The sequence below is a fragment of the Talaromyces proteolyticus genome (assembly GCF_021365285.1).
Source record: "Talaromyces proteolyticus strain PMI_201 chromosome Unknown BGW36scaffold_4, whole genome shotgun sequence".
NCBI lineage: Eukaryota > Fungi > Ascomycota > Eurotiomycetes > Eurotiales > Trichocomaceae > Talaromyces > Talaromyces proteolyticus.
In genome coordinates this window covers 547,800-571,691 of record NW_025764280.1, presented here as the reverse complement: position 1 = coordinate 571,691, position 23,892 = coordinate 547,800, and the positions used below count along the sequence as shown (strand labels likewise).

The following is a 23,892-nucleotide window of genomic DNA, read 5'->3' as shown; positions in this document are numbered from 1 at the left end:
GTTGGGGTCAAGAGAGAGTTAAATTGAAAATATGAACACCTTAAATAGAATTCAACCATGAAAGCTTCTCATTGAACTAATCTCATAAGGAGTATCGAATTTTCAGCATTCTATCTCACACAATCCCTCTCCTTCGACGTATTCATTCCCATAACATTGTCTCTTGACACCCTCGATGACATCGCGATCTCCACCAGCAATCTTACTAAGATACTGCTCCAGAATGTAGATGTTGTCAGTCCACATGACCGTATCAGCTTTCCATTTCTTAATATCCTGGGTTCTCTTTCTAATACTTGCAGCACCGGTGTTTTCAAGCGAATCCTTCTTTGCTTCGAGTTGCTTCAGTTCGGCCTCCAACTCGGTTTTCAGACTCATCAGGGTTTCCCTTTCCACAGCCCTAGCAGCGATCATTGCAGGATCATCACCCCCATTATCGGTCCATGCAGTAGCCTCTTTCTCACGAATTTCATTATCCAATTCCTTCTTAACCTTTGACAAACACTCCATGTCTCGAAGCAGTCTCCGTTTCACATTCTCGCGCTCGCGTCGCATGTCGCTGAGGAAACTCCAGTACCAATTCACACTACCGATCTTCTCCATGCGTATCGTGCTGTCATCCAACAAAGCCTGCACGTATTCTTTGACCTGGATGCCATTGATCGATGCGATAGATGGCAATGTCTTTTCCAAGTCTTTGAGGGTATGGCAGGTGCGAGTCGAGCGTATGTGATCCAGTATTTGCTGCCGTTTCACCTCGGGAGAAACCGTCTTGCCTTTGGGAGCCTGTAATTGTTTCGATAAGAAGAATAGCCGTATATTCTCAATGTTTAACATACCATTGTGAGACCGACCTTTATAATTGTCACAGATGGGTATGAAGACAATCGCTGAGTATGAACGATGAATATGCTAACCAGTCTTAACAGTAAACTAGAGTTTGACGGCGGTTTAAGGTTTCCCTAAGATGTGGAGAGTTCCTGGCGAGGACGGGCGCCAGAAGAGGAAGGCGCGACCCGGAAGAGTTCTGGGCATTTGCTCGTCCGTTTCTCCCATCAACCATCGCTCATTTGCATCACTTCCCTTTCCCTGTCGGTTGCTGTGGTCTCTATATTGAGGCTGCCTATTCGGGCTCTCTTTTTGTCTCTTTTGATATTTCTCTGGGAAGAGCTCATTTCTTCTTCAGAGCCCGATATAAGAGACGTGCCCCTACTTCGAACAGAATTGGATCGCTTTCTGATTCCATCACCAGTCGATATGGCGCTGGTTTCACTCTCCGAGCTGTATCTATCCTCTTCTTCACTCTCGACCAATACCAAATCGCCAGTTTCGCCTAAAGAATGACTTGCTAATTCTTCTAGCAGAATTCCCATCGCAATCAATGCTGTTTCGTCCATACTGGCAAAGTCATTGCTCTGCTCACTATCGACCGCATTCGCATAGAAATGACTGGAATAAGAGTGAATAGCTTCGAGCATGTCTGACGCAGGAAGTCGAAGATCAGGGTTGGCTAGTTCGCCGGTTTGAGAATGAGCCGCATCGTCTTCCGTCTCTTCAGGCTGTTCCTTATGGTGCCTAAACTTGTTGGAGGATAGTGTAGCATTACTGGAGGACAAATAATGTCTCCAGCGCGAGGCATACGGCCGAGTGATAAATCCGCGATAATTTACTCTCCCTTATCTAGTCAGAAATGTTCATTTCACATATGCTTGATGATGTGTACTCACCTACTACGGAGTCTTGCAAGATCGCTATTTTTCGATGGGTTGAGAGACCTGTATCATCGCCCGTGCCCTCATATAAATGACCACCGTTTGGTGAGATCCTTGACTTATTGGATACATCTAGACTAGATGAAATGGACTTTCCAAAAGACATGGTGCCTTTCGCACAAGTCTTGTTTGGATTATTGTTGGTTGCTCCCTGATTATTTTCTTATTGAGAAACCGCGGATATGATAACGGCGAGGGACGGCCGGGAAAGCTATATTCCGCTTCGACCCACCGAGCCGCCCTACAAGGTGGCGCTTGGAGAATGTGACATACTACTGTTGAGATACTTCAACTACCAACATACATTGCTAATGCATGAATTCATTTCTTTTGAACAGAGCCCAAGGCTCTATCAAACCTTTAGATTTTCATGTCGCCCAGACCTCTCGCTTGGTCCGGCTTCTTGAACCATCACCAAGAATCCGGTTTACCTGCGAGGCTACCACAGATGGCAGCAATAGTGAGGAACACGCCTTGAATGGTGGGGTTAGTGGTGAAATCGTTGCTCATAAAGCTGGAGTAAATGCACTTGCCATTGATCGATACGGTGGACGATAGTGTGTGGTTCTCACGCCGGTCTTTGAATCATGAGCTCATCCTTTGATTAATAGTATGGTGTCCGGTGGTGCCGATCCATCCATTCGTCTGTGGGATCTTGAAAGCCGAGGCTCAGAGCTTGGTCATCTCTACAATCCAGTTGCAGTTGTCGACCGGTAGGATTCTAGCTTCATCTCAGTGTTAGTATACGGCTGACTTCGAAAAGAGCAACGCACGAATCGGCTCACACCCATGCAATAACGTCGATATCCATCTATCCATTCGATCCCACTCCAGCAACAGTTTTGACAACGTCTCGTGACAATACCCTTAAGCTTTCAGCTCTTACACCGGGAGATATTATACCTGCGCACACGTTTAACTTACACACCACGCCTTATTCTCATTCGTTTTCGTCGCATCCAGCCTCGTTGCTGCTTATTGCAGTCGGCACTTCGGAAAGATCAATTCGTCTTCTTGACTTGCGCAGCGGGTTAGCAACCCATACACTTCCGGGACATGATGCAGCTGTTTTATCCGTGGCTTGGGCACCACACAAGCCTCACATCCTTGCGTCTTCATCTGCAGATAATCGGGTATTAGTTTTTGATGTTCGCCGAGCCGGTGCGAACTCCGCTATTTCGGCCTTGGACATGGACGATACGACGGGTGTTGTTTTAAACATTGATAAAAACCAATCTAGTACCAGGCAGCATACCTCCTCTCGTCACGGACGTGCTCATAATGGTGCTGTGACTGGGGTGAGATGGACTTCAAATGGTAGTCATATAATTACTGCGGGTCAAGATTCGCGAATACGGGTGTGGGATGCGACTACAGGGGCTAATACACTTGTTCATTTCGGGCCTCGACTTCGAAATAGCATGTCTTCCCACCTTGCCGAACGCGCGCCGCTTGTCTTGCCAGATACTATTTTACAAAGCGGTCAAGAGACTCTACTATGGCCTAATTTCAATGATCAGGATGATCGTGGCGAAATACTTATGTTTGAAATTCGAGAAGGTACCTTTGTGAAGCAATTGAAAGTTCCAGGCATTATGTCAGCTACACGTCGTCAACAGATTGGCAAATCTAGTGCCCTCAGCGCTGGGAGGATCAATGCACTAGCTTGGAGGGGGAACGGGCGATCAGGGGAGGGCCTCGAACTCTTCTCTGCTCACGGCGATGGTACCATCTGGACCTGGGCGTCCCGGGTCCCCGGGGGCGAGCCAGACCAGGAGGAAAGCAACGAACTAGAGGAGAGAAAACGCAAGCGAGACGTTCTCGAAGAAATTTACCAAGGTCTCACAGGACCCCCTCTAAGTTTCACCTAGTTTCGCCCAATAAGAACGAAAAGTGAACGCCATACCAGATTTATGGCGCTTGACTATCGGCATTAAGGGACACGGCAATTATTGCTTTTACAATTTGTATATGTATACTCACTTCCTGTACTTTGTGGCATATAAATGACGTCCTAGTGCCCGATCACATGAAATTCCTCAAGATCTCTGTTCAGGCTCTCCCGCTCTTTGAGCGTCTTCGGGATCCTCTCCAGCCAACGTACCATACCCACTTGTTGTTTTCACACCGTGCTTGAGATTACGTCCGTGGCCCTTTGCGCCGGGATCATTAGTCCGTGTATACAACCTCTTGGTTTCAATTTCGCCTGGCAGCGAGTCTCCAGTGCCAGTCATAACCTCTCCGGACTGGCCTACATCGCGAGTGCTCCGTGGCATATCTGTAGCATTGTCTGCGGCGGTAGGTACCGAAGGCTGTGCGATCCCGTCGTAGCTAAAGCGGTGGTCCTCACCCCACTGATCTTGGCGTGGCACTGAAAGAATTGTGTTTTGTAACCCGGCATCATTGGGGATGCGAGTCCCAGTTGGTGCCATCTCTTCAAGAGTGCCACCGCGGTGAGGGTCGTTCGACGCCATTTTCAAGACTTCAAGCTTTAACAGCTTTGTTTCCTAGACCGTGGGGAAATATACGATATTCAAAAAATGTTGATAGAAGTGAATATTTTCTTCTTGATAGTTATTGCTATTTCTTGCTAATATGCTGATATGCTGAGTGGCTCTATCTCGTTTTAAAGTGCTGTTCAACTTGGCCCTGATGTCACTGGCTGTAATGATGCTACGATGACATATTTCGAGTCGAGGTGGGTACACGACATCACTGCCCCTTGAATATGGCAAATCGCCGGGGGAAATAAGAAATAAGCTGTTAATCCTTTCCTTTGGAGTATATCAGGCGTAAATTTAATGGTTTGGAGTCCCCCTCGACTAACCGGTCTGGACTATCATCCTAAGGTTAAATTTACATTGTTCGCCTCTGGAAACGCAGATGAGTCCAGTCTCAGACGTCATTTTCTGGGCAGTGCTTAAATGATAAGCAGATGACTTTTTCGCATTCCAGTAAATACATAAGTAGTGTAAAAAGGGATCGTTGTCTTGTATAAACAATCAATAATTCAACTCCTGTTGAGATGCATGTTCCATCCATGTGAACGCCAGCGTCATTTCTATTATAAAATATACTTCTTTCGGTACTCGCAACGCCAATGCACCCCGAAATGTGAACAAATGCGAATTAAGTGGTATCTCTTTGGGCCCAAGAAGTTCAACCCTGCAAATGCAATTAAACCAGAAAGTCCTCTTTCATCCACGTGCACACGCACACGCAGATTTTGGTGAGGCATATATGTAGTAGGGTTCATTGTTCAACGCTGATATCGGGGAAGGGCTTCGCCACCCCCGGCATCTAGATTGCTAATTTGATCTTCCTCATCTAAGATCGGTGCTGTAGGAGTGGCATGGGTACCACCATCATCATGAGCATTACCCTCTGGTTGAGATGATGGAGCACTAGCCTCCGTCATAAGGCGTTGTCTCTCAAGCTCTTGTTTATCATCAGGCCGCGAGGAAGTCTGGTCACTTAAATGATTGGCTTGACTAGGGCCTGGTACAATGGTATCGACAGACATAGTCGCCGGGACGTCATTGCTAATCTGTGTTTGTATAAGGTCGTATGAAGATTCGTCTTCAGGGATATCGGGTGCTGTCGGCGCTGACACAACCGTTGAGGGTCCGGCAACTCCTTCTCCGGGAGGCTGGCTAGGAAGAAGCATTTCTTCTGCTCTCCGCAGTCGAGTTTTCTCGTCTTCTGGTTCGTGAGATTCCGGAGGGAGTAAAGTCCCCCCAAGTGATTGATAGTGATGGTCATCTGCGACGGGATGCTCTTGCCAGTAGGACGCATCTTCAGGGTCGTGGTAGTCATCGTATGGATAATATTCAGGGCCTTGTTCTTCCATCTGTGTATTGTAGTAGGCATCAGAGGTATCATGATCTCCAGAGTAATGATTGTTTGTACCGTCAGAACTTAACGCAGATTCATCCACATGCTGTGGCTGTCGTCGATTTGAATCACGTGTCCCAACCACAACTTCAAACATTACAGCCACAACCCCCTTCTCACGTCGAATTTGATCGGTATCCAAGATATTACCAGACCAGTTCGATGTTATTGAGCTGCTAGTTTGGTCAGGGAAGGATAAAACTTGGCCGCTGCTTGAAAAGTTGCTACCACCAGAAACCATATTCAATCGAGGCAAAAAGCGGTCTGAAGTGGCTAATTTACCACGTAAATCAATTACCACCTCGACATAATACCTAAAACTTATCATCGCACCAGGAACGCGAGTGATGGTGGGGAAAGCGTCTTCCGGTAATCTGATCGAGGTTTTGATGGCCGCCGTCATGGTCATAGGGTCAACAATCAAGGGTGCGAATGTTTGAGAAAGATCCTTTCGAAAAACACTGCTACTCCGGCCCGTGCCCAAAGAAAGTCCACTAAGCCCAGTTCTTGATTTGGGTATGAAGTCTTCATAAATTCTTTTACCATCAGCATCCGAAGGTCCAAGCGGTATAGCGGGATGCATATCAATTCTGCCTTGTCGAAATAACGTGATAATGATACCATGGGGGCTGCGAACTTGCCGAGTGTGGTTGATACTGATTTTGATTGGGATGGTATCACCAGGAAGCGCTCCAGATCTTGAGAGTTCTGCTGTTGCGGTGATGTTTTTTTCGGCAAACGACGCGGATGTGCTACGCACACTAGCTGTCCTATTCGAGTCTCCGACGACCTGAAAGCTTTGACTGCTTGTACTCAAACGACTAGAGCCACTAACTTCACTCGGAGCAGGACTCAAGGGCGGCATTGGATCATGCACGTTGAGTCCATTTGGCGTGGAATCATGGATTTGTTCGCCTGATGGGGCTCTCTGTTTGAATCTAGATTTAGATTTCTTTGTAACCGGTTCTAAAGAAACGATGCGAGGTTTGGGGGGAGGGAACGGAGCGATGTCGAGGTTTTCTAGGACGGTTATTCGTCGATGACAAGATAATGTAGGGCCGATTGTGGTAGGACGAGTTAAAGTAGATGAAATTATGTAGGATATTGTCCCGCGCTCAAACTATGTATCAATTTTATTAGTATTAAGATAGGAGTGTCATTGGGTCAGCACAAACTCACGTTTATACTGCTTGGAAGGTTGTAAGGAGGCAATCCCAATTCGAATTTGAACTTGTAGATGCCTTGTTTTAGGCGTCCATCACCACAAAGTACCAATTCATCTTCAAAAAGAGTTGCAAATCCATTGCCCATATACTCGCCCGCTCTTCTTCCTCTGCCAGGACCAAGGAACCCAATTTCGGGACTGGCTTCGCCCGGCAAAATGGTGTTCTTGAACACCTTAACATAGCCATGCAGGCAAACAACCAGATGTGTTATACGGATTGGCTTAACCACTGTCAAGACCACCGTGCCATTGATAATGTCCCCTGGGAAGTAACTCCTCCACGGATCATCGGGTTGGACATAGAACTCTGATATATTTCGATTCCGGTTTCCAAAGCGTGAGGTTAATTTGTCGACCCATTTGTTCCGTTGCGATGGTGACGGGGCTGTAGACGGACCCGACAAGGGTTGTACAGACATGGCAATTCATACAGGTGCGGCGTTGGATCCATATAACAAAAAAGGTAGGTTATAGCCGAATAAGTATCCTAGACGGTTAGGTCAGGGGACTCTCGAGACGCTCACGGTCAAGACACGATGATGGCGGACAACGGCGCAGGGGAATTGTCGGCAACAATGAACGGCGAATGGCGTTGAATAGATGATTATGGCGTAAAATAGGAGGAAAGGATCGTGGGGACGGACGTCGATGCAGAACAAGGTGCTCACGCGAATGTAGAATGGAGGTCTTAACGCGGTTTCATGAAGCACATCGTACCGCAATACCGAGTAACGAGGACAGGAGGGTTGCGACGGTTCGATGGGGGCGCAATGTCACGATATGCGAGAAACCCGGTGAGGCTGCTTCGTGACGGAATGGCAGGACTACTGCAATTACCCAGGAGTCGAATCGCGACAAGGCGAGGGGTGCAAAGGTTGATGCTGCTCCCAATCGGGGCGGGGAAAGAATGATCAATCAATCCCGATCTCACACGGCAAGGTTGGACCCGCGCACCCTGGTCGGAACACACCACACAGAATCCCAATGACTGCCAGAGAAGGAATCGCGAAGGGCTTGGACTCGGCTGCCCAGTTCAAATAGATGGTGAGCAGACGAGATCGAAGAGCACAGGAAGAGAGCAGGCGATGGTGGTGGGCGGTGGACGCGTGTCTGGGGAAGGTGCAGGGAGCCAAGAGTTCCTTCCGAGAGAAGAAAGTCGAATGGGCTGAATTGGGCGCCCGGCGAGAAACAAGCAGGTCAAGCTTTTGGGGCGGGCCCTGGCTGGGCCGGCCATTCGCTTGCGCCTGTTAAAGCCCTTTTTAGCCCTGGGGCTGTGCCGCTATCTGGTGCTATCTTGTGCTATCCACGTCACCCACCGTCCCTGACTCCAACGCTTCACCTTCCGCATATTCTGTTCTCGCTTCCGTTTTCCTGAGCATGCACGCTGTCACCAGCGTTGATAATAGAATATTACGTTGTCGCCAGGTCTGCTAGCGACGACGCCGAAGCCGTCACCGAATCTCCGGCCACAGCTCCAACCAGCGGGGAATGGATATCCATCATGGCTCCGGTGAATGGTCTGATTTTTCCCAATTGATGCCTCTGCTCCACTTATATTACGCACTCTCCCCGGCTGTCACGCGCTTTGCTTCATCTCAACGTGTCCCTGACCCGTGCGATTGGCTGGGAGAGCTAACAGAGTTCCATAATCTACATCATATAGTCATCCGGAGTACAGAGTCTGTACATCGCGTCATTGGCACCAAGCTTCAGACTCTGGACACGATCCCTTGACGATTATTAGAAAAGACTAATATCATAATTCAGCAGGGTGATGTGAACCTCCACATCGACATCCGATATCGATCTTATCTCAGAAAATCAATTGTGCTTGCTAAGAAATTAGTGCTTCAGCCTTCACCTGCGACTTGTCCGATTTGTCGATCATCCCTCGGAACCCGTCCTTGCAATACCCAGGTTCTTTGTTTTCTTTGGGCTCTGTGAGGGTCTTTCGTATTATCGGTCCCGGAACCCTCAAAACTTCTACGGATCAAGACTATTATTCAACTCATTACTGCCTTAGCATCAACTTATTTACGTCTTGTGTGAGCCACAGCGTCTTCAAGATATCAGCCAATCAGACACACCTTGTTCTTCTCTCCATCACTGTGGATTTCGAACCAATTTATGACAGACACTTTGGCATTTGGGGATCATCCTTACTACGTCTAGTCACAGCACCGAAATCCTGAGACGCAAATCGCTCACTATCTGGTAATAAACTTCACCGCCATAACGATAGCTAGCGACAAGAATGGAAGTGTCGCAAAAAGTCCAACATAAGTACACGTGACACCTGAAAGCCGAGGACAGCTCGTGTGTAATAGGACGCTCATGTTGCGTGTCATTCTGTACGGGGCTACATAGAGCTACACCTGAGTTTTGTGTTTGTCGGTCTAGACTCTAGCACTCTGTAGGGCGTAGGCAACGTACTTTTCAGTAATGTTCACTAGCCAAGTGTATGGATGAGCAGAATGGGAGTCCTTCTCGCGTGTTCTCGAGCCATTCAGGCTGGTTTTGAGCTGTAGAATTGCACTGATGTATGAGATCTTCAATGAATGTAATATACAACCTATTCATGCACTATAATGTTCTTATGGAGATAGTTATTGCGTCAAGTCGAACCTGGATCGATTTGGTTGGAGAGAGAAACTGGCAAACAGACGCCGGTTATAGATTTAGTTTTCCCACTTTCACTGGTCAAGGATACATGTGTTGCTCCCTGCAATTGGCACTGGGTCAATGCTAGACCAGAAATCTATAATGCCTGCCGCTGATTTCGCTTTGTCATGCCAATCTAGCTCATATCGGGGTCAACTTCAAGTGTGTGTCAATATGTATAACTAATAATTCTCTACCTGCCATGAAAATTTGTGTGATTCACCTCGAGATCGTTGGGAGACACGGCGTCATATGGGGTTTCTAAAGAGACGCAACGAGCACAGGTTGGAGGAAGTCGAGACAGTAGATGCGTGGTATCAAAGTATCAACTTGTTAGTAAGTCAATAATGAGGTCTATTAGGTCAGTCTGTATCTTATGTGCAATCGTCAAAGTATGACAATGTTGTGTGCGGCCGTTTTCAAGGCTCGTATCAACAGTCCGAGCACACAAATCAGAAAACGGTGTCGACTGAATGAACATCAGGCTCAAAAACACGACCGAGCTCCTGCTTATCCCATTGAAGAATATTCAATAATTTTTCCAGGAAATAGATCTATAATGGATGCCATTACACAGTGTTAATGGAGAATGTGAACGGACGAAAGTGCTTATCGTGCGCTACCGAGGAAGGCGGGCTTGGGCTTGGCTTCTCCACCTCGCAATCTTACAGACTCTGACAGCACCCCTAACTTCCTCCGTCTTCTAAACACGCGAGACATATTTCCTCCTTCTTACATCAGTCGACAAGTCCAGACGACTCCAGAGTAACCTCGGTCTTCTTCCGGAACATTTCTCCTGGCTGGTCTCTGATCGGCCTTCGTTGTCTTCCTGATGGCATTTAAGAGTGGGTCGTTCGCGACCTTTCTCATCGTCTGTCGTACGTGATTTTGACCCTACCCACTATCTAACAGACCTCACCACGACGCTGAGGCTTCATTCCTAGCATCTTAGTCATTTCCAATTCCATATTTTCGATTGCTGACAATTCATTGCGACTATAGCAACATGCTTCTTCTTAGGCATCGTCTTCTCTCTATTTCCGTACGACTATCCGCTCCTCTGGGCGGGTGAACCTACTCCTCCATCACACTATGACTATCTCGAAGCTCATCTGCGATTTCTCCATGCCTCTCCACCTCTAATCCCCCGCATACTGCATATCGTCATTTTTGTTGGATTCTCCGGTATCATTGCGAAATTGTACAAACCTTCTGAGTCGAACATGCTTTTTGACGGCGCAAGCTTGGTGCTCTATGTCTGTGGCGTGACTGTTTATATTGCCAATATAGTCAAGGGCCTTCGCCTTGTGACATTCGGTCAGTATGGTGCCGATCTGGCAACGAACGAAGAGGATGCGGAGCAAGTCCTCGGCCGTGAGGACAGTCTCAAAGTTCTCGCTGCTAGTAATACCATTCTTGCCCTCATCTTAGTTGGTGTCTTGATCCTTCAGGCTGGCCAATGGTATGCCGAGAGAAAGGATGAGCAAGAGAACGAGAAATTCAATAAAAAGGGCGTTGACAACCCTTCCAAGAAAGAGCGGCCTGAATCACCCGTTGCTACCAGAGCGAGTCGCCAGAATAGCAAGAAAAGACAATAAGATGGGTCTGAAATTTTCAAAGCTACTTGTTCATCGTGCCTCTGTATCGTTGGATTTATATTTGATTGACTGAAAGCTTGCTTGTATGCCATCTTTTGTTTTTGGTTTCTCGCTCGGACTAGTGCGACTCTGTTGTTTATGTAGATAGGATTGTCAACTAGTCTAATGATATTGGAGAAAAATCCCTGCCTCTATTAGGTAGCTTATGTGTCTGACATATCTTAGGACGAGAATTTCTTTGAGATATAAAACACTGTCAATGGTAAACATGCATCTGCTTGGTCGAGCGATGGTCTTAAGAAAACAAGGGTATAAAGATGATACAGTTAGTATCATGAACCAGTTCCTATCAGGAGGCCTCATTTCGTTAAGATATGTGCAAGCTGCACTGTCAAAGTACAATGGTTACACAATAGCTGACAAACTGGTTAGAGAAGTATATGAAATCGACACGCTTGTAGAGGGTTTCAGAAATGAATTGAGGTACGTAATCCGGAAACATCGTTACACATGAATAGAATATGAAAGGGGGGCTTTTCTTGTGAGACAGTCTGAATAACAAGTTCATTTTTCGATGCATACAATCGGCTCTGTCGGCGAAAACGAAAAAGGACTTCGAGGTAGGTCTGGTGTTCGCGGGCTCAAGGCTTTCGCAAACAATCCATCACCAGAATCAGTGCTTCTCGTGCGAGTTACCGGATCCATGAAAGGAATCTCGCTGTTATTGTTTTGTGCTTTTTGGATGTATGACGGTGGCTGATGAGCTACCATACGTCTACCATCTGCAACAGGTACGGATGTGGTGCGAAAGGCATTGAATGAGGAAACGGCTATATCCGAGGACTCAGGTGATAGCGGATGGGACTGCCCATCGCTTTCGGGATGGTTGTCATGACCTGTTACTGTTAGATTTGTGTTGAAAAACTTTCGTAAACCCTACCTTCTACCCATTTCCCGAGGTCTCTTTTGCTCGTTTCCAATTTCAGTCCTTTGAGCTTCTCACCTAGTCTAGTTCCAGAGGTTGGTGAGATAGGCGTTAATGAAGGGAACGAAGAAGATGACGCGGCCGGCGAAATCGACGAGAGATCGAGTGTAGATGGTACAATTGACACGCCGAAGTTTGCCTCAATCCATTCCTTTTCCTGTATGGCCATCTGCAGAGCAATGCCTTCGGCATTATTCATGGACTCATCCTTAATTTCCTTCTCCAAAGCCTGGAGCCTCTTCTTCGCCCAAATAGTGTGCAAAACTCCTTTCTTTCCTGCTGTTCGGGCCGTAGCGCCCAGTTCAGGCGGGAAGATGGCTGGCAGCGGGTTGATTTGAATTGATTCCGGTTGTTTGACGGTTGCTGCAGAGCTAGGCGGTTGCACGTAGCTCAAGCTTATAACTGGAGGAATGGTTACACCAGGAGGCAACAGGAAGTAGAATCGTCGCGTGTTCTCGCTTGTCTGTTCATCTGCTGGTAGAACGGAAGTCTTGCCCTCCCATGAAACATGCCAAGAGCCCTGAGGCGATCGACTATCGTCGTCTTCCCACTCGACCATCAAAATTTTTGTTCCTTCATTCCCTTTACCAGCTTCGAATTCAAACCGAGAAAGCGCGGTGATGGAAAGCGCACTGGCATTCAGGACGCGCGGGGTCTCCAGGGAAGGGAAACCACTATCGCCCGAAGACGGCTGAGATGTGCTTCCAAGCATGGCAAGAATAATCTAATTCTCGGCCGGTAGGCGACGGGGTGATGGCTGAGTATCAACGGCTTGGGAGAGGGGGCCGAGAGCGTCAGTAACGCACAACACATCGCGGAGGACGTGCAAAGGATGGCAAGCAAGAATCACGGGATTTTGATGGAGGGGAGCCCCTCCCCTGGGTGGCAGCGCCGCAATGGTGACCATATCATTCGCTTATATGGGCAAGGCGCGGCGATTGTCATTAAACCACCCCCAAAGAGTTATCGTCCATCAAATCAGACCGCATGGCCGCGGGGACGATCGCAGACTACCATTCGTGCTGCTAAATTTAGCAGGTCGAATGCAGGTCAATCACAGCATTGATGTTCCCGGAAACCTGCGCTTTGGATTGGGCGCTGTTGAGTCAGCTTCCACGTATCTTCTAAGTAACCATGCTTCTAACTGATACTGAGGACCAGCGGCTTATCGTTCAGAAACCAACCACCATCATCAGGAAATTTTGCGTGCTCAGACGGCTTAACTGCAATGAAACCAAAATGGCCCTTCGTCCATTAATATAGAAGCAGCCCCACATGGTTACAGCGCTTATTTGGTCGGGCCGTTCGTCTTGTGTGTGCACTTAGCCGCTTTCGTCTAATCTTCCTAGAAGTCTAATCGTCCCCTTTTTGGGGAGCAAAATTGGCATCTTTCATGATCTGATAACAAGGGCCAGCCATGATATTTGATTGAGTAGTACTTTGCAAACTAGGAGACCTATATACAGTCTCGTCGGAAGGGATAAAGCCGTATCTTAGGCAGAACCTGCTGTTGGCGACTCTGATATCGACTAACCTGAAAAACCACGACTAAAAATGACAATGATTTCATAAAACTCGCCTGTGACTACTGATGGCAAGCCTTGTCTTTGACATCCCACATACTCCCAGTTTACCAGAGTCTTCCCTAGGTAATCACTTCTCCAGCCCCAAATTAGAAGAAGCCTCAATTCCCATGTTCAGATATTCAGTGTTGGGCGTGACGCCCATATGAGACCTAAGTATAGCTTTTTCCCGCTTGTATAATCCTGCCAATCTTGCGAGGCTTATGAGCCTGACGTAGCGGGGATGTCTGTTCATAGAACAGTCCCAAAAAGTATGGTTTTATATATTCTTCAGGACACAATTGGTTCACCATTGGCATCAAAAATCGGGACCATTCTTTACGTATCGTTTTTATTACTCACTATACAATAATGTGGACCCAGATATCCCGCGGCGATGCGCTAATACCAGGTGAATATCCAATATTACGGAAATCCTGTTAGGCGCTTCAACCAGATGATACTTCAACTGATACCACTGTGAGTATCTATAGATAGGTACGCATTTACGCCTCATGTATGCACATAATATTTCCGGCGACAGGTCTATTGGCTGCAGAGTTTAGTTAATAATGTACCTGGCGGCAATATCAGCTCTATAACCAAAGTCACAAGTTGATTGGATTCCTCTAGATCCAAAACAATGGAAGCGCTGTGTCTGAAGAAAATCCATAGCGCTGAAGGCCTGCGCTTGTCTTGAAGCTTTTGAGCTAGATTTCTACCAAGCCATAGAATGCGGGATATTGAGCCCTTTGACTGGGGAAATGGGCGCGTAACTATACGGCCCCTGGCATCAGTCGATAGCATCTTTTTCCTGCATCCAACCAGCAGAATTTGGGAGGAAAGAGAGCAGCATTATTCAGGTTTGTTGTGTAGAGGTGCAGCGTCAATCTATATTCTACACTGTTCGTTACTCTCAGTCTTCGAGGTTGGAATAGGGAGAGCATCAAAATTAACCATCTGAAGTGGAGATAACAAACCTCAATACTCTATATGCCAAATACTTTTAAAGGATGTACCTAGATTTTCACTTTCCTAAAGAACTTGAAGTAGATTACAAGAGGCATACATTAAACACGGCGTTTCCGTTGCCCCGGTAGCAACCAGACGGTGCCCAAATTGACAGCTTGACGCTTGAAATAATGCAGGAAGTTTTATCTTCAGTATTTGAAACCTTAACCGAAGGACTCATAGCCAGCTGTTTGTTGTTTTGAAGAAAACTGGCGCTGGTAGGTTAATGGTAGAGCGCGAAGTAGAGCCGCGCGGGCCAACCACAGCATCGCCAGAGACACCGCTCTCCCCCGGTACCCCACCAACATGAAACAGCAGGAGAAGAGCGTCTGCAAGAACGAGCGATTCACAGCGCAGGAGTTTCAGGAGGCTTGTTTCAGAACGCGCGCGAGAGCAGAGGATGGATGAACCTGTGGGCGGTTATGGGGGGACAGCGGTGTTTATATATTGAGACCTGCATTCCCAGCTTGACCTTAGGATCTCTGCCATCCCACGGTGTGCACAGTGCAACCACGTCTTCGCTATTCGTTCATTCCTCTGGGCTCGTTGCTGCTTCCGCTGGTTCGGAGCCACGAGTTGTTCAGCACGACACTTGCGAGAACACCAGGACCTTTTTTTGGAAGCTGCCTGTCAGACCAGTGTTGGTCATTCGTTTATTCGCTCTGGTAGCAGTGAGTTGACCAAAAAAGCCCCAGCATCCTCGCTCGGCCTCGCCTTGGAGCGCTAGTCCTGTTTTGGCCACGGCTGACTTAGCGTATCAATACAGTCCTGTATTATTACCGACCTGTATAGTAACGGGCGTATTACCATTTTTTCAATACGCCAATACATAGATCTCCCAGACCTTCGGGCGAAGTGATCATCCACCCCAGCTTAGCCTCCTTTTCCCTTTCGTGGTTGGACGACCCCCTTGCGACTACTGGAATACGCCTCCGCCTCTGACGCTCTTATTATTTCTCGTCATCGCCTTGTCGTGTCTCTTATTATCCTTCCTTCGTCCTCCCCTTGAGCATTATTCTGTACAAGAGACTCCTTACCTTCTCCCCCTCCCCGACATTCCTCGCAGCTTCGGGACCGGGCTTCTCTTACTTTACTTCGTCCCACATCGCCTATTTGTCTATCGCTTCTCTTATCAGATCCTCACACTGCCTGACCGCCAACAGAGATGGCTCCCACAAAACCCATCTTACATCCTCTCAAGACCCCCAAGAGTACCACGTTCCCTTCCGAGATCCATGATGGTCCGGCATCAGCGCGACCGGATATCAAACACGAGGACTCGTCAGCCACGCCTATTTCACCGCCTCTCGCCTACACTGAGTTTCTCAAAGCCTTGACGCCAGTGTTCAACAGTCCCATGAGTCCTGCAATGAGCTTTCCGAAGTTTCCCATCGAAAAGTCACGTACGCCAACTTCACAACCTTCCACGGCCTCAAGCGCTTCATTTCCAAGTTCGGATTTCATCAAGTCTGCGACAATTTCGCCTCAATCACCTATGTCTGCTAAGTCATTTAGTGGACGAAGACGGTTGAGAATCTCGACTGCCAAGGTGTGTGGCAAGACCTTCTCACCAACCACACCAGCCACAGATTCTCCATTGAGTGCATTGAGTGCACTGAGTGCTACATCTATGTGCTCCCCATTTTCGCCGTCCGATTGGAAACTTCACTACTCTGATGTGTCTCGAAACTCTACTGGTAAGCCCGTCAGTGTTCGACAGGTGGTTACTCGCACAGTGACCTACAAACGGACGCCGTTGGATCCGCCACCGAGAGGAAAGCGAAGGAAGACCGGTGAATCGAAATAGGCGTCTACGCCACTCTTCTCATGAATTTATCTCGATTGAGCGGCGGGAACAATCTTTCGTTTAATATTTTTGAACTATGCTTTGGGGATTTTATAATTTACAAGCTCGATGGACTCATATGTTTCTACTACTTTCTTTCCCGATGCCTCGAATGCCGCTTTTCATATATCCTAGACTTATTCGCATCGATGCCCTGGTGTCCCATGTGGGATTAAAATTGGGTTTTACAATGCGCAGTGCTTTGCGCCTCATGAGTTCACGACGAGGTTTTGTGTCCCTTGGATGTATGTGGAGTTTACACAATGAGCTATTTTGTTGAAGCACTTTATGTTGGAGCTAAAATTGGGGCTGGTTTGATTTCTTGCATGAATGGGCAGCAACACGCGATTTTGATTACTTGGTTGCTTCTCCTTTGTTATTGTTGGGTGAGGACAGGCGCGAGGGAAGAGGCGCAATTAGGCTTGACATGTCAATAGTAGTTTATCATTGAATTTGATCTATACATATACACGCAGTTTGCTGATTACGTTGGTAGTCTTGTCTTTGAAAGGCTTAACTGTAGCAATTTATCAGATAGCCAAGTGCCCTCCTCCAGAACAGAAGGGTTTACTACGTCTAAAGCACACAATTAACGTGATACTTAAGTAAGCCGAGGGCGCAGCCTGAGCAGTCTCAGCCTTTTGACTACGTCCAGTCGGAATATTTGAGTCTGAAACTTCTTGTTGGAAACCACTACCGCCGGGTCCAACACGTGTAGAGACAGGGCTTGACTGGCTTGGTCCAACAGTAAAACGGGAGAATGTAGCCAGATTGGGCAAGGTCATGGAATACTCTAGGCTGACGGGCGTCAACACCCCGCCAAATAAACGCCATACGCGTCGCCAACCATGACTGGCCCCAAGCGAGGTCCGTAATGGGTTATTTTCCCTCTCAAATTGATTGTATTTATTATCATGATCCAAGTATCGGAAGGATTTCAATGCTGGTAGATGGGACATGACTCGCGAGTCAGAATCCAACATTTGAATTGCAATTGCTAGTAGCTACCACTCGACGGTTTCGTGGGATCAGACCTCCTAGTCTCTTGGTCTAGCCGCGCTAAAGCCACATGTCGAGCAGACAGGATTTTCCTTCGCTAGCTTGTTGAGTCTCCCAGGCGCAACGACAGCTGAGAAAAGGCAAAATCTCTTTGTGTTTGGCTTGGATAAGGAAGAATTCAAATATCTACCATATCGTGTTAGAGTTGGCCTAGTACCATGATCATGACTCGGTCGACTTGTATCCATCGGGTAATTTACAATAATACCGTATTTACTGTACAGCCTGTGTAAAGGTAGGGAAACCCCCTCATGAACAACACATGCTCTCATAAAAAAAGATCATCGATTCTCAATCAAAAAATGGACTGTTTTGCACAGTAGCCAATGACTTCAAATTGTCCAGGGTGACAGATTCCTCACAAATTCGGCCAATGGTATCTTCCAACACTTTTCTGCAGAATTTTAACATCCTTGTCAAGTCGTGGCAGGATCATCAAGGGTATGCGGCCGTGTGGAGGCATCAGGTCACAAGTCACAACTTGCATATGCGAGTGCAGGATTTTGGGAGATACTGGTCGCTCCAGTCCGATAGTAGGATTGGCTAGTAACTTGGGGGGTTTCATAGGCATTCGCCATCCTCTAGATACATACATACATACATACATACGAACATTCTATTTTCACTCCTTAATACTATGTACTTCAGTCATGAATAACAATAATCCGCGAGAATCTTTTTGAAGGCTCCCATACAACAAAAGCTTCCCGATATAATACGCTTTACAACTTTATACACTAATATTTCCTGGTGGGGAAGAGAGGGGTGGGCCCTACGGTCTACGACCCACATCCGGCAACAATCCAGTTCTCATCACTGGTTAAGCGCCGGCGCTTTACTATATCAGGAATAGCTCACCGGCTTGTATACATCCTTTAGAAGAAGGGTGCCATATGTGCGATACTATTGGCCAGCTACTGATAACCTTATGCGGGAGGGCAGTTCCAGTCTAACCAAAGTAGGGAAGCGATGCCCGGCATCAGACGGCCTATTTTTAACACGGCCAATGACATCCATGGAGGAAGGCGTGGGTGTGACCTTAATAACCACACGAAGCATGATGCAAGCGCTGGGAATGGCACCGGTTGTGATTAGCGCAAGCCGGTTGCACCATTGAGATGAAGGGCCGGAATCATTTGCTTCGAGGAACGGGACCGTGTTCAATCGTCTCGGTCATTCTCGAGCAGAATAACTGTACTGTGCAAATGATGGGGCGACACCAGCCTATCGTCTTATTATGGAATTTTGATTGCTATTCTACTAAAGTGACCAAGGTCGTTGAAGGACGGGATATAGTGTATTGATGCATTATGCACAGTGACCAGAAATGATCCTCATGATCTGCGGGCAGAAGCCGAATAGAGTATCATTTCAATAGCTCTTCCCTGCATCGGGGTGCAGAATAGCTACATCGAATGTAAAACTTTCCCTTGCCATCCTAAACTAGTTGATACTTACATTGTCGATTTTGAAACTAGCAGGCAACGGCATTACTAGTGGTGGTGATGTTGACGGCGATGTCCTGAGCACGGAAGCTCCTCATGACGTGGTTCAGTGATACTCGCTGTGATACGTCTATCAGATCCTGGCCATCACCTTGCATGCCCCACTAATTATGCCGGGTTGTCCTGAAGATGCCATTTTTGGAAACAGTCAGGCTGCTAGCCCTCCTCGGAAGAAACTGCCAGGTGCGGGGCTTGCGAAAAGTCGGTGATATTGACCAGTCCTTGCCTAAGCTCCTACTTTCCCCTCTCGATTTACTTTGAGGAAATAGCTTTTAGGGGAATATAATAATGTGATTCACAGTAATTTGTACATGTGATATTTCTCAAGTGCACGGCCATCAGAAATGCCTCCTTCGCCCCGCACAGCATACCTTCAAAATTAGTATAGGGTTACTGCAGGTGAAGCTTAGGACATATTACTTAAGAAGGCTGTTGATTCATAATTTCGACCCGGAGCCAGGCCTGCACTGGCTCGCAAGTGGCATTACGCAATCCTATTGGTCTGTGGTGCCGACTACAACGCATTATGGATTAGCGTGTGCAAGTGGCCGGACCCTGGTAGGCCCACGCATAATTCTAAGAATAGCTCGACAATACCATCATGCTATTGTTAGCTCCTGCAAGTTCAATAATAACGATTCCCTCCATGTTATTGTTGCTCCATGCAATGGTCTAATCGCTCGCTTTTTCTAAAATTATTGTTGCTCCCTTTCCCCTCCTTCAAGCCAACCTCTTCTCAAAGCCTGATACGTGCTCGTACTGGCCTTGACCCACTACCTAGAACGAAGCAAGCGGCTACACCATGGGCTTGTCGCGGGATGATCGAACAACCCTCATCAAAAGTCATTGTTTCCTCCCGCATCGTCCAATCATCAATGCCAATTCACTTTTCTTTCATCTAATCCCTATGCACTAGTGATGATAAGAAGCCTTCTTTATTCTATTTTTACCTACATCCTACCATTCGATCTTGCACTTTGTACCTGCATGCACATATACACACTTATCTGGCTTAAGAATCTCCACAGATGAGAACTTCGAGCATGTTATCAACACCATCTGTCCACTTTCTTTCTTTCTCTTCCTTTCTATTCGTCTGTTACTTCGTTCAGGTTTATTATTAGAAGATGCTACAACACACTACCTCATCAATACCCTTGAACAACACATCTTACTGGTTCGTACAGTTCTTGATCGTGGCCGGGTTTGCTTCCTTGCGCTATCTCAAGCTACCACCACCACATACTTCTAAACATCCGCGCTTACAACATACCCATCATACTGCAAAGTAACTTAGTTACTGGATACCGCTGTTTCCTTCTATTTTCTCTACTTTCATATACTATTTTCAGAAACATCTGTGGGCCGTTCCGCCACCAATCCCTCTTGTATCCAATCCTTTCCCTTCCCCATGTCGTGTAAGTACCTGTATATACGTAACAGACTTGTTTCCATGGTACTGTCTCTGACGGTATGGGTATTTTATTCATACTTCGTTGATTCATTGATTCTGATACTATATTAGAACATAGGCAGCGCGTACATCATGACTTTGATTCACTTGACGCCATGATTCCGCTTATAGAATAACACCAGGCCATAATGACACGGCAGGCGGGAGGATATTCCTGGTGGTAGCGTGACTCACCAGCCCAACCCAAAAGTGTCCGTTGCAGGAGAAACGAATGTGAACAAATGTGATGTAGAGTGGCTCGGTGACCTCCCTGGAGAGACGAGACGCATGCCAGGCCAATTATTGACAGGCCAGGGGTGAAGTGTAGAAGTCTGCCTAAAGAATCAATGTGGAGATAGAATGGAGGAAAAGCCGAAGCGAAACAAGGTCTACCTCAGTAAAATTCGATGATGGTAGCAATAAATGCCAAGACAAAAGAAGATTAAACAGCAGCAAAGGCAGAGGACGGGCATGTAATTCCACGAATAGTTATAGCATGTAAAGTGTTAGTTCTTATATGGTAAATAATACAGTGATACTAGACGCTTGAAGCATGAAGGAATGAATATATTAAATGATTATAAGACAATTCAAAAGCAAAGTAGCAAAAATGTGCAATAACAGAATTAGTTAAGGCAGTATTGTTGCTGCGTGTACATTTTTGTAAAGGAATTTTGGACCGTTATATCGTCTTGTATTGTTCTGGAATGTTTGCGTCATAGTCCGGGACATGGTACTCGACTTACACTATGCCTCCATGAATAAGCGAAGGACTAAAGCGGGATTAAATTGGTGTAGGCTAAGTGAACGAAGGAGTGGATTGATGACATAGTCATGAACGCCCGATCAGGGCCGGAAGGAAACCAATTAACTAATCTGGGGGATGAAGATCCATATTGCTTGTCGGAGCCATTGAGTCTGTCGTTTGTGATTGAAATTGTCTATTTTCACAGAATGAAGCCGAGTGCACCGACGACTGCCATCACAAAGCCTTGGGGTACAGCAGAACGCCCCGTGCCGCCTGTGAAGGGAGGAGCACCAGTCTCGCTAGGATGAGAGGCCGAAGTTGGAGGGGCAGGAGTAGCATGAGTAACGGTCTTCATACTGCTCTCCGCATGAGAAGGCTTCGCAACTATGGAGGAGTGCTGTTGAATTCGGTAGGAAATATGAGGGAAGGTGGATGACTGGTAGAGCTTGGCAGATGAACTAGAATGGGCTTTGTGAACTCCGTACTCTTGAGTCGGAGCGGGTGTGGCAGCAGGAGCGCTTCCACCGTATTGATAGGATTGATGAGCATCCTGCTGTTGTGAAGGTGTAGGTGTGGGAGCGTGGGAGGCTGGATGGTAGACGGCAGGCTCGGGCTGGGTCTTGTGTTCTTCGGCTGGTGCTGGCTGATAAACGTTGGCATCCCCTGGCTTCTCACTGGGGGGGGCGGAATGCTCAGAGTGCTCGGGGCATGGAGGCTCCTTCTCGCCTTGGCCTGCTGGCTGGTGGGGTTCTTTGCCATAAGATGTTTCGTGAGCTGGTTCTTGGACTGGCTGGGGCTTCTCCTGTGCTGGTTGGTATTCGGGGCTCGTATGAGAAGGCGTGGCAGGCGGTGGTGGTGGAGCGGCATAAGTTTCAGACTGGGGAGCAGGCTCCGGGGAATACTCCGGCTGTGGCCGAGCTGGTGCGGGAGGTGCAGCAGGCGGGGTGACATGCTGGGGAGCAGGCACGGGGGCATACTCCGGCTGTGGCCGGGCTGGTGCAGGGGGTGCAGCAGGCGGGGTGGCAGGTTGGGGAGCAGGCACGGGGGCATACTCCGGCTGTGGCCGGGCTGGTGCGGGAGGTCCAGCAGGCGGGGTGACATGCTGGGGAGCAGGCACGGGGGCATACTCCGGCTGTGGCCGGGCTGGTGCGGGAGGTCCAGCAGGCGGGGCAGCAGGTGGTGGTGGTGAAGCGGCATAAGTTTCAGGCTGGGGAGCAGGCTCTGGCGTATACTCCGGCTGTGGCCGGGCTGGTGCAGGAGGTTCAACAGGCAGGGCGGCAGGCGGTGGTGGTGAAGCGGCATAAGTTTCAGGCTGGGGAGCAGGCTCTGGCGTATACTCTGGCTGTGGCCGGGCTGGTGCAGGAGGTGCAGCAGGCGGGGTGGCAGGCTGGGGAGCAGGAGGTGCATGATACTCGGGGGCAGGCGCCGGTGCTTCTGCTGACGGTTCCGCACCTGGTGGAGGAGCCTCGTGCTGGGGCTCAGAGTGTTGTCCCGGAGGGAGTTGCTCGGGTTCATGCTGTTGAGGCGGTGGTCTTTCGTAAGCGGGTCCTGGAGGGGAATTGAGGTCATCCTCCTCAGAAGGGTACTGGATGCTGTTGACTGGGGCGATCACGATGTTGTCGTTGTTGACCCCACCGTCAATCTCGTTGTCCCCGGTTTCAATTTCAGGGCCTTTCTGATGGTAGATGTTGTTTGGTCCATCGTCACTGCCAGTGTCGGGAGCTGCAGGAGTAAAATAGTCCGGTGTTGCTCGTGTATCAGGTTCCTGCTCATGAGCGTTGAATCCATCACCAAAGAAATCATGATCATGAGTATCTCCCAGAAAGTCGCCTTTCTTGCTGTTATCGCCCATGAAGTCATGGATGCCAGGACCATGTCCAATTTCTCCTCCGTTAATGCCGGACACCCCCTGAAGATCCGCTTGAGCAACTGCGGCCACGAGGGCTAACGGGATAGCTGTATAGATGGTCTTCATCTTTTTGATTAGAGTCAGTATCAATTGCCAAGCACGGGCAGAAGAATAAGATATAAATGAGTGACTGATAGAGCAAAATGAAGGACAAGAAAAGAAATATCTACGAAGGACGACCTCTGACCAGGTTTGTCGTCAACGCTTTCGCTGATCAAGAGGAAGAGAAAAGAGTAGCAAAGTTTCGAGCGCATCCTGGCTGCTTTATTGCCACGAAAAGCATCGCGAAGCGATTATTGTGACGCGTGGAATGTCCGTGGAGGAAGGGTAGCATAACAAAAATGTGCCCTCAGAATGGGGACTCAATGGCGAGAATGCCACGAAGAATGGGATTACACCGGCACCGAACTTTCAAGGCCAAGTTCATGCAAAACTTGATTTTTGCATGTCAATGTGGTAATGTCGTAACATTCCACAGGGTCAGTCTGGACGCGTTAGAACAAGACGGTATGGAAAACATGTACAATTTTCGCTCTGCAATCTCGCGGTCTGTCGTAGACTAGAATCACATTACGGCTTTGAACAAAATAAGAAGGTAGCTTGGCCTGCGAAAGAATATTAAATTGAACTGGAGGCGCAAGTCTTGAAAAATTCTTTGGTATTT

At 47.8% G+C, this 23,892-nt stretch overlaps 8 protein-coding genes across 8 annotated transcripts; 3 read left to right on the top strand and 5 right to left on the bottom strand.

The window, feature by feature from the left end:
- Window positions 1–102: 102 nt before the first annotated feature.
- Window positions 103–1,878, bottom strand: BGW36DRAFT_356950 (Mnd1 family-domain-containing protein; the record flags this gene model as incomplete). Its single annotated transcript, XM_046213831.1, has 4 exons — window positions 103–786; window positions 840–962; window positions 1,080–1,675; window positions 1,728–1,878. The coding sequence occupies 4 exons, from the start codon at window positions 1,876–1,878 to the stop codon at window positions 103–105; spliced, it is 1,554 nt and encodes a 517-aa protein (XP_046073993.1).
- A 209-nt stretch (window positions 1,879–2,087) lies between these two features.
- On the top strand, window positions 2,088–3,643 carry BGW36DRAFT_291253 (WD repeat protein; the record flags this gene model as incomplete). The annotated part of the gene is made up of 3 exons (XM_046210831.1): window positions 2,088–2,329; window positions 2,384–2,485; window positions 2,536–3,643. 3 exons carry the CDS (start codon window positions 2,088–2,090, stop codon window positions 3,641–3,643), a joined length of 1,452 nt encoding a protein of 483 aa, XP_046073992.1.
- A 168-nt stretch (window positions 3,644–3,811) lies between these two features.
- Window positions 3,812–4,246, bottom strand: BGW36DRAFT_395411 (uncharacterized protein; the record flags this gene model as incomplete). Its single annotated transcript, XM_046218038.1, has 1 exon — window positions 3,812–4,246. One exon carries the CDS (start codon window positions 4,244–4,246, stop codon window positions 3,812–3,814), a length of 435 nt encoding a protein of 144 aa, XP_046073991.1.
- Window positions 4,247–5,031: 785 nt separating this feature from the next.
- On the bottom strand, window positions 5,032–7,310 carry BGW36DRAFT_291664 (pH response protein PalF; the record flags this gene model as incomplete). Its single annotated transcript, XM_046210856.1, has 2 exons — window positions 5,032–6,786; window positions 6,846–7,310. 2 exons carry the CDS (start codon window positions 7,308–7,310, stop codon window positions 5,032–5,034), a joined length of 2,220 nt encoding a protein of 739 aa, XP_046073990.1.
- Window positions 7,311–10,384: 3,074 nt separating this feature from the next.
- On the top strand, window positions 10,385–11,150 carry BGW36DRAFT_291782 (putative secretory component protein shr3; the record flags this gene model as incomplete). Its single annotated transcript, XM_046210870.1, has 2 exons — window positions 10,385–10,430; window positions 10,555–11,150. The coding sequence occupies 2 exons, from the start codon at window positions 10,385–10,387 to the stop codon at window positions 11,148–11,150; spliced, it is 642 nt and encodes a 213-aa protein (XP_046073989.1).
- Window positions 11,151–11,714: 564 nt separating this feature from the next.
- Window positions 11,715–12,847, bottom strand: BGW36DRAFT_425112 (uncharacterized protein; the record flags this gene model as incomplete). The annotated part of the gene is made up of 2 exons (XM_046220070.1): window positions 11,715–12,046; window positions 12,091–12,847. 2 exons carry the CDS (start codon window positions 12,845–12,847, stop codon window positions 11,715–11,717), a joined length of 1,089 nt encoding a protein of 362 aa, XP_046073988.1.
- A 2,873-nt stretch (window positions 12,848–15,720) lies between these two features.
- Window positions 15,721–16,994, top strand: BGW36DRAFT_126130 (uncharacterized protein). Its single transcript, XM_046209321.1, has 2 exons — window positions 15,721–16,746; window positions 16,965–16,994. The coding sequence occupies exon 1, from the start codon at window positions 15,874–15,876 to the stop codon at window positions 16,513–16,515; it is 642 nt and encodes a 213-aa protein (XP_046073987.1). The 5' UTR covers window positions 15,721–15,873; the 3' UTR covers window positions 16,516–16,746; window positions 16,965–16,994.
- Window positions 16,995–21,518: 4,524 nt separating this feature from the next.
- Window positions 21,519–23,294, bottom strand: BGW36DRAFT_425110 (uncharacterized protein; the record flags this gene model as incomplete). The annotated part of the gene is made up of 1 exon (XM_046220069.1): window positions 21,519–23,294. The coding sequence occupies one exon, from the start codon at window positions 23,292–23,294 to the stop codon at window positions 21,519–21,521; it is 1,776 nt and encodes a 591-aa protein (XP_046073986.1).
- Window positions 23,295–23,892: the final 598 nt, after the last annotated feature.